Genomic DNA, 9179 nt, shown 5'->3' with positions numbered 1-9179 from the left:
TTACTCCTTTTTAATCTTCTAAGGGCTTACTAGCAATGTTTTTTTCCTTTTGCTTCTGTTTCCCAAGTGCTGGGCAGGTTTTTCTTCTTACCATATCTTTGGAACTATCTAGTGTTGAGCTGTGGCTATCCTTAGGTTTTCTGAGTCTTTGGCCCCTTTTCACAGTGTAATGTGTGGAGCTGGTTTGGTTTTCACACCAGACTATGTTTATTAACTTTGGACTCCACCTGGTGCTCTTTAAAAGTGAATGTAACACTTCCCCCTTCCGCAGTGTTAGGAGGTCTGGGCCCAGACATTCAGCTGGAATAGGAAGGACTGGAAGAGGTCTTCCACTTGAGATAACCCCTAAGGCAGCATAAAGACTGGAAAACAGTCACTGCCCTGAGACACCTTCAGCAGAGGGCCTCGGGAATGTGGACAATGGCCAAGGTAACGAAGGCAGTTTAGGATCGTGTTAAATTGAAGCTCAGGGAATCCATCTACAAGACTGGGATAGAGAACCAAGACAAAACTCAGTCCTTGATGGTTCCTTCAGACAAGCGGAGGCAACAGGAGACACGCCTGAGGTTCTGCTGCCATCTGTTGGTGGATCCCCTTCAATACAGCTAGAGGCAGAAAGGGCTGAACTGCAAACCCAGGCGCTCACTTAAGATTTCCCTTTCAAAAAAAAAATTCTGCTAGATAGGATCACTGGCGGGAAAGAAATATGACACCCAAAAGCTGCACTCCAATTAAAAAAGTAACTTAGAAGATAGAATAATTTGAGGGGTGATGGATAAGGGGAGGATATGTGAAAGGCAAACTTAAGTCTAAATTTAAGAACAGGGACATTAAAAACTTTATTCAATAAATACAACAAATAATTTAAAAATATACTTCAATTCCAAAGCCAATTAAGAAAAGGAAGTAGAGAAAGGGGAAAAAAGGGGGAGGAGATCAGAGGAAAAAGAGAAAGTTCAAGAGGCAGAACAATGGTTTGGTTGGGCTGTGTTTCAGAATGTACCACCCTTTAAAATTCTGATCAAATGCTCTCGACTCCTAAACCCTTAGCCCTTGTTCTGATGCGGTGGCCATAGGAGTCTACCAGCCAGGAATGATTCTCTGGGCTCTGGATCAGAGCGTTCCGGAGGCTGGAATCTGGGGGGAGCGGCAGGGGGACAGTTTCTCACTCATTCCTAAAAAAACCATCCGTTCTAACTCCCAGGCAGGTTTAAGTAGTGCAAACTCTTAAGCATAGAGCGCTCCCAGCTGCATAGTTTCACAAGTGAGTGACCAAAGCTAGGGCCTCCGGAAGACAGGTCCCGGGTCCCAGGGTATGGAGGGGTCCAAAGCCACTTTGGTGAATGGTAGGTCTAAGGGGGAAGACGGGAGAGGCCAGGGCACAGGATAAAGCCCCTGGCTTCAGCCAAGCAGCCAAGCCAGAAAACACTGCTGGGCAAGAAAGGACTCAGGTAGTCTGGACACTGGATTCAACAGTTTGCCATCAGCCAGGGAAGGTGGAGCTGAGGATGCAGATGGAGCAGGGCCGGGAAGATCAGGAAAGCTGAGGGAAAACAGAAAAGTAGGGAGGAAGGAGGAGGCAGCTCAGCAGCAAACTCCAGGAGAAATAACCAGCAGCCCTCACAGATTTGTGATTGTCTCTTAAAAAGATTTATTTTCTCTTCTTGCCTGAATGTACAAAGGCAAAAAGAGTACAGTTTGTATATATATATATTTATATATATATATATAAAAAACAAGGAACTTGGTAATGTACACTTTACAGAAGGGAAGAATCAGGAAGACTGAAATTAAATCCAACAGAGCAACGCCAATGGAACAAAAGCTATGAACAGCAACACTGCCCCTCCAGCCCGGGCCTCCAGCTCGCCCCAACCTGCTCCCAATGGGGGGGCTGAGCACCAAGGCAAGCGGGTGGGCTGGGGCCAGAGGGGCTGGGGGCGGGGCCTGGGAGGGGCTTGATCCCAGGAGGGGCCCATGGCAGAGGATCATCAGAAAGCTTCCTGGGATGCCCTAGTAGTAAAACGAATGACAAAAGGCCCAGAATCATGGGGCCAGCTAGCTGCCCAGTTGAATCACAGGGGCAGGAGAGTAGACACTGGGAATGGTGACAGGGTAGATAGTATAATAAGTGACATGGGTGACCTCAAAGCCCGTGTACGGTAACTCTAGCCCTTCTTCAGCCTCCCCCTCCCAAACCCCAAGCCACGTCCTCTCACCCTCGCCTTGGAGCCTGGACAGAAGATTCAAGAATCACCATTTCATTTCACAGGGTGCCCTCTTAACCCTTCTGCATGTGGTCTTTTGACCTGGAGACGTGTAGAGGGAATGAGGTAAGAAAAGGGAACTTCATACATGTACAGGCAGGGAAGGGGATAAAGGAAACCAGCACATCTTAACTGAAGCAGCAGAGGTGAACCCTAAAGAGCAGCTCTCCCAGCCCTGGCTGGCCTAGCTGGGGTGAGAGGCTCCTTCCCTCTAGCCTCTTGGTGCAGAGCCCTGATGAGCGAGGTCTCGGAAGAGGCCTGGGCAGGGGTAGCTCACAGTGAGCCTTGGTCTGATGGTCGTGGCCCTTAATGGCACACTTCGCTGGCCTTTGCTCGCAGGGTGGGATCCTTGCTGAGGGGGCTGATCTCTCTGAGCAGGTCACTGCAGCCACAGGTACCCCTGCCTGTGGGCTGCCTCCTTATATACAGCGGCTGGAGGTGGACAGCAGATCCTTCCCTTGGCACTTGTCAAGGATCTCTGTTTCCTCCGCTGCTGCTGCTTCATGTTGTTTCAGGGAGGGAAGACTGGACCTGGCGAGGACCGGGGACTGGGAGAAGGCAGTGCTATGCTGCCATTGTCGCTTTTACCTGCTTTTCTGGGCAGCTCAGCTCCTAGTCTTGTACAGAGGCTTGGATATAAGGATCAGAGAGCCAAATGTTTTTTAAGGAAAAGAAAAAAAAAAGAAAAAGAAAAAGCTGTCCCCTTCTGCAGAACCCAAGACTGCCCTGCTAATACAGAAGTTCCTCTTCTCTGTGTTACAGAACAAAGTGGAAAGGGCAGGAATGTGGGGCCAGGCCTGCCCAACGGGAAAGAAAATTACTCCAACGTTTTCTTTACAATATGTACAGAGTACGCTGTAAGCCAGCGCCACAGATACAAAACACACAACAATATTTAAAAACAAACAGGAACAGAGATGGGCCCTTGGCTCCACCCCACAGGAGCCTGGGAGGGCATAATCAGGCTGAAATTCAGTCATCCTCTTGGTGGGGGTGACTCAGGTTAGGTGGGGTGAAGGTGTCCAAACCAACTACTTCCGTGGATGAAAGGGAAGTCACTCCCCAGAGCACTGCCCTCTGGGTTAGCAGGAGGCAGAGGGAATGATGGGGGCAAGGGAGGCCTGCTAAATGGTCTAAAAGAGTGGGTTTTAGGGGAGGGCTCAGAACCCAATCTGAACAAAAACAATGACGTGAAAACCCAGAGGAAAGGTCTATAGGTCAAAGGGGCTCCTCTTGGGCAAATGACCCTAAGCCATTCAGAGTAGGGCTTCAGGGTTCTTAGAAAGCAGCCTCTGCCTGGCTTTGTGCTTACTGTCCTCTACCTCCATGCCCCAAATGGAGTCAGAGCCAAGTCCTTGCTCTTAAATGGTCACTTTGGCACTCTGGTCACAAATACCCCTCTCTAGCCTAGGCTGGTGTGTGTCAGTCTTTCTCAATCCAGAAGATCAAGGAAAGATAGCCAAGGGGAACTAAGGGATGATATCTCAAAAGCAAAATAAGAGCTCCCCATACCTTGGGAAGAAGTGACTCCAATAAAGCCACCAAATCATTGTCTGTTTCCTAGGGCAAAGAGCATAAAGCTGGACTGGTAGACTGTGTTTCTACGGAGAGCAGAGAAATGTCTGCTGCCTCACAGCTCCACTGAGAAACACTCTGTGGCTCTGAGGAGTAATGGCTTGGATGTATCATCCCAGGGTCTAAGGAATACCTAACTTCCCATGGCCAGTGGCCCCTAAAGCAAAAAAGTGTGTTACAAAAAAACACAGCTTATATTGGCACACATGGGGTTATAGATTGAGCTATATAAAATCATGTACTTGTATACAGAGGAATTGGGCTGTTATATTTGTGGCCCTAAATGAGGAGGATGCTCTGATGGCTGAATGGACAGGACACCTCTAAGAACTGCTGGGTGCTCCCAGGGTCTGCCTCCCGGGCCTTGCCCTACGGTGACCTCGCAGACTCCAAAGCTCCCCATGCTGGGGGGAATACTATTTTACCTGCCTGAGTCTTCAGAGCCAAGCAGTGGAAAAGAAAAGGAGCGATCAGCATGGGGATCCCCCTGGGAAAGGCACCAAGGGGTCAGGAGGAAAGAGAAAAGGGCAAGGAGTCGGGGGCTAAGAAGCAGCAGGACTCAGTGGGGATGCAGGTTCTACTTCACAGACTCCATTCATGCTCCAGCTCCAGCTTACTCCCAGTATCCCTGGGGAGCCCTGTGCTGGTGTTGGGACCCCGGCCCTCTGTTTGACGGGCAGCCCAAGGCCACGGTGGGGCAAATGCCTTGGTCTTCCTTTCCAGGCTAGGCTCTGAGCATTTATATGTGCTCATGTGAGAGGGGAGAAGTCTTCATGTCTGAAGACCTTGTTTTCACAAATACAGAGAGAAAACAGCCCCTAATTTCTTTCCTGAGATTCTAATTCCTCCACATGCTGCCAGTTCCCAGGGCCCAAACTGCTGGGGAGATGCAGGAATCTGGTGATTGTGGTAATGACGGTGAGAGGGGTATGGCTGCTGTGCTGTCTTCAGACCTTACCCAGAGCTTGGGAGTCCCTCCCTGGGGTTGCGGTGGGGGGTGTTGGCACTGCTCCGGCAGCTGACCAGGCCTTGGGGAACAGAGCAGTGACTTCTCTGGGCTGAGGCCATGTTCCCCTGGTTGCTCCCCATGCCTTCATCTCCACATGGGCCACAACAGTCACAACTGTGGCCGAGAGAATAAATATTTTTGCTAGGTACCAGCTCTCCAGCTCCTGAGGAAGAGGGAGGGTCAGGGAGTCCAGGGATCTGGTGGAGGTGAGATAGCCAAGGGTCTGCCTTCGGTCATGGTGGAACGGCAAACAGGATGATCAACACCATTTAACTGATGTCTAAATGGCACCTCCAGCACCTCCTTGGGTGAGCCAGTCCGGGCCCGTGAAGCTGACTTTATCCGGGCACTTGGTGTTCTGCAAGGGAAACATGGACAGATAACCAGGCACTCAGCCTGCTGGTATAACAACCACCAGGTGGCACTCTGACAAAATGAACTGCAAGGGAGGCCAGTCCTGGCCCCATGGGGACCGTTCCTGTTGGACAGCTCTTGGTAGATGTACATGGCTTAACCAGACACTGAGAGACTCCTACAAGAGGCTTGGCCAGGGTTACACCATTTCCAGACCACTGACCCCACACAGCTTTCCCTCACCTGGGCTCCACAGGAATTCTGTGATCCAGGTATCAACTATCCCTGCTTTATGTGTTGTTCCAAATTAAAAAGTGACTTACCATTCTCACCTCCGCGGGGGTGGGTAGAGTGAGGGGGTTGAGCCTTGCTGGCTGGCAACAATGGCTGTAGAAGAAAGCCCTGAGTGAGAAGGAAGACATGCTTAGTGTAACACTCCCAGAACCTCCGATTAAACATTTTATCAGCTTGGTGGGTAATGGGAGGAGTTGCTCCTTAAATTCCTAACTCAAAAAAAAATAAATAAATAAAAATAAAAAAAAACCTAGCTCCACTGAGTTTGGGGTGCTGACCGAAAAAAAATCTGATACTCGGCCAGATATAGTGGCTGTGGATAGTATATATAGTAAGGCTCTATGTTTCAGCTGCTTGTTGCTCTTTGGCTATGAGAATACCTGGTCCTTATTCTTCTGAATATCAAAGCCAATTTCCTAGAGGAGTCTGAGAGTCCCTAAGCTCCATGAGAGGAATTAAATGTCACATGCTTTAATGACGGTCTGGAGGGAGCTAAGATCCTGGACAGATTAGAAGCTCAAGAAAAAATAAAAGAGGATTCTTGCTGGGGGTCCCTTGCTGTGAGCAATGCTACTCTGCTAGTGGGATGACATTATAAGGGGAAGAGAGGTAGGGAAGGAGGGTTACCTGCTGCATAGGGTAAGTTGTACTGTGCTGGGAGCAACGAGTACCCCAAGTGGTGGTGGTGGTGGTGTGTGGACATCAGGCGCTGAGAAGGGGAGGTACGGGGCCGGTCTACATTCCTTTCACCCCCTGCTGCTCCTCCGACACTGCTACAGCTGCCACCACCCCCAACCACCCCACAACCTCCTCGATCTCTCTCCTGAGACGTTTTATCAGTTATCTGGAAAAAAAAGCAGACACAAAAGCACTACTGTGAGACACACAGATGACAGTGAATACTCCAAGCCCACATTAGGACTCCTTACAAAGAATCATGGAGGTGCCTGGTAAAGCCAATGCCAAGTCAGCTAGGCTGCCCTGTAGTTAAGACCTGAACTTGCTTGCCCAGCTTTTTCCACACCCTGGATCTGGCCCCACTGGGTTTTGGTAGCAGCCAGTGCCACTTACCGTGGGAGACTTGCTCTTGTAGTGACTGGCATGCTGCTGTAAGATGTCCAGAGCTTTGGACTCTGAGCTGGATTTACAACTGACACTGGGGCTGGCTCGTGCCTTGTCAGCATCTTCACCCCCTGAGACCTTGCTGCCATATGGGGAGAAAGAGTAGCTGGAAGGTAGATAGGAACCTGGGGAAAGAGAAATAAAGTAGTCAGAAATGAGAGAAGTAGAACAAACTCAGCTTAAGTGAGCTTGGTTGGGCAGGTATCAGCTTTCCTAGGCAGAGGCTGAGATATTTTCTACCATGGTGTCTTCAGGCTTGAAACTCTTAGTTTGTCCTTTCTTTACTGAGCTCTAGAGGGATATTAGAAACATGGCCCTCAACTTCTGGGGAATCAGCTTCCCTAGAGCCCCAGTCTCAGAGATTCATCTTGGAGAGGCATTATGGTAAAGTGGAAAGATCAGAGGATTTAAGAGTCCGATGACTGGGCTCAAATCTACCTCTCAAGACTTACCAGCTGGGTAAGCCTTGAGCTAATTAACAACCCTTCCGAGCTTGTTTCTTTACCATCAAGAGGAAGATACCAATACTACTCCATAGAGAAGAGGAAATAAGATACTGTATGTAAATCACTGAGTACAGTATCTGGCCGACAGCAGGCACTCGTCAAGTGGAAGTATTTTTTTTTAAAGATTTTATTTATTTATTCATAGACACTGAGAGAGAGAGGCAGAGACACAGGAACAGGGAGAAGCAGGCTCCATGCAGGGAACCCGATGTGGGACTCGATTCCAGGTCTCCAGGATCACACCCCAGGCTGCAGGCGGCGCCAAACCGCTGTGCCACTGGGGCTGCCTGTCAAGTGGAAGTATTATTTTTATATGGATGGATAGGGTAACAGGGAGAAAGGAACACCACAGGGTGAGACAATTTCCTAGCTCTGTTTGAAAAGCTTACTTGCGCTAGGGTTTGCCTTGCAGTGTTCAACCAGGATATCAAGACTATTTAGGCTGCTTTTTGATAGGGAGGTGGGAGCTATGAGGAGTGACAGAAGTGGTCTTCTGCTCCAGAAGCATCCCATGTGGCTCTTCGGACAATGGAAACCAGTGAGGAATTGAACAGGAGCATTGTCTTCTAACAAGTTAAAAAAACACTCCCCAAGAACTCATGGATGGCAGAGTCAGGATCTTATCTTTCCCAAACTGAATGTTTTCGATCGGACTTTCCCTTACTCTGATTTCAAACAGCTCTTCCTCTCTCCCACTGTCCGTCCTCCCACCTTCCAGCTGAACATCATCCTGTAAATGAAGACATGCACTGTCCTAGTTTGCATTATATTTGTTCCACATGCTTCTCCTGCTACAATTAAGTTGTAAACTCCTTGAAGAGGGAAATAGTCTTTTTTTGTATACCCTAAAAGTGCCTAGCCCATTGCAAAATGTAGAGTGTAGTGTTTAAAAAAAAAAAAAAATTAAAAAAAAATTTAAAAATCCCCACTGAGGGAAGGTAGTGGCAGTAGTAGAGGGGAGTTTTGCCTTCAGTTATCTGGGAAAAGAGACCAGAGAGGCATGACTATAGTGGGAGCAAGAGAGAGTGACACAGTCCCACAGACCGTAGTCAGGGGCCATTCAAGGTGCTCGGGACTAGACTGGCCACTCATAGAATGTCCTATTCAAAACGGAGCAGTCATCTGAGCTTCATTAAGCCTTGGGGACGTGCAAGAAAACTGGCTCTCAGGATGCCTGGGTGGCTCAGTGGTTGAGCGTCTGCTTTCGGCTCAGGGTGTGATCCTGGAGTTCCAGGATCGAGTCCCACATCAGGAGCTTGCTTCTCCCTCTGCCTGTGTCTCTGCCTCTCTTTGTGTGTCTCTCATGAATAAATAAATAAATAAATAAATCTCAAAAAAGAGAAAAAGAAAACTGACCCTGAAATCTGTGCTTCAGTCCCTTCCTGGTTAATAGAGCACAGGTGGGTGGGAAGGTGGGTGCCGTACCTGGGTAGTTCTGCATCATCACGGCAGGCATGCCCCGGTAGCTGGGGTGGTTGGGGTCATAGGACTGGCTGTAGGAGTAGCCATGCATGTAAGGGATGTAGGACTGGTGCTGGGTGAGTGGGGAGGAAACAGGCACATGGACGCTTGGTCGGGGCTCCTTGCTTCCGAGGCGGGAGTCCTCAGATGTGGACAGCTTGCAGTCACTACTTGTGCTTTCCTTCCCATCCTCCTTGGGGACAGAGTCCTTACTCCGACTCCTTTCTTCCTTCAATTTGCGGTCCCGCTCCTCTTTCCACCGCTCATCCTCTGACTTAATGTCCGAGTACTTGGCAGGATAGACATACGTCCACATGCGGGGCTCTGCTTCCTAAAAATCACAGAACGAGCACTGAGTGTTGTACAGATAAAAGAGAGATTTCAAGCCCAAGGCTGTACTAAAGGCACCAGAGCAGGTAATACCAGACACCCGGACAGGGTATAATCCTGGCCTCTGTTGATCTTTCCATTTAGAATCAACTTTGGTCCCTCCTGTTTAAAAAGTCTGCCCCCTCCCTGCCCAAGAAGAAACAGGATGTGGGGAAGGAAAAGGAAAATCCATCAGTGGGTCTTCTCTAGGAGAGAATATGC

At 49.1% G+C, this 9179-nt stretch overlaps 1 protein-coding gene across 3 annotated transcripts in view; it reads right to left on the bottom strand.

The window, feature by feature from the left end:
* Nucleotides 1-1627: 1627 nt before the first annotated feature.
* The window catches only part of ZNF609 (zinc finger protein 609), a 209770-nt gene continuing 202218 nt past the window's right edge, over nucleotides 1628-9179 (bottom strand). For all 3 annotated transcript variants that reach the window (XM_072738787.1, XM_072738784.1, XM_072738785.1), the window contains 5 exons: nucleotides 8553-8919; nucleotides 6571-6746; nucleotides 6127-6343; nucleotides 5529-5607; nucleotides 1628-5209 (listed from right to left, as the gene is read on the bottom strand). In XM_072738787.1, the coding sequence (XP_072594888.1) occupies nucleotides 5534-5607; nucleotides 6127-6343; nucleotides 6571-6746; nucleotides 8553-8919 (834 nt within the window). In that variant the 3' untranslated portion in view covers nucleotides 1628-5209; nucleotides 5529-5533. The remainder of the gene's footprint in view (nucleotides 5210-5528; nucleotides 5608-6126; nucleotides 6344-6570; nucleotides 6747-8552; nucleotides 8920-9179) is intronic.

This window comes from Vulpes vulpes, chromosome 15 (assembly GCF_048418805.1).
Source record: "Vulpes vulpes isolate BD-2025 chromosome 15, VulVul3, whole genome shotgun sequence".
NCBI classification, from domain to species: Eukaryota; Metazoa; Chordata; class Mammalia; order Carnivora; family Canidae; genus Vulpes; species Vulpes vulpes.
Note: the sequence above shows the minus strand (reverse complement) of the source record. Positions and strands in the feature narration are given on the sequence as shown.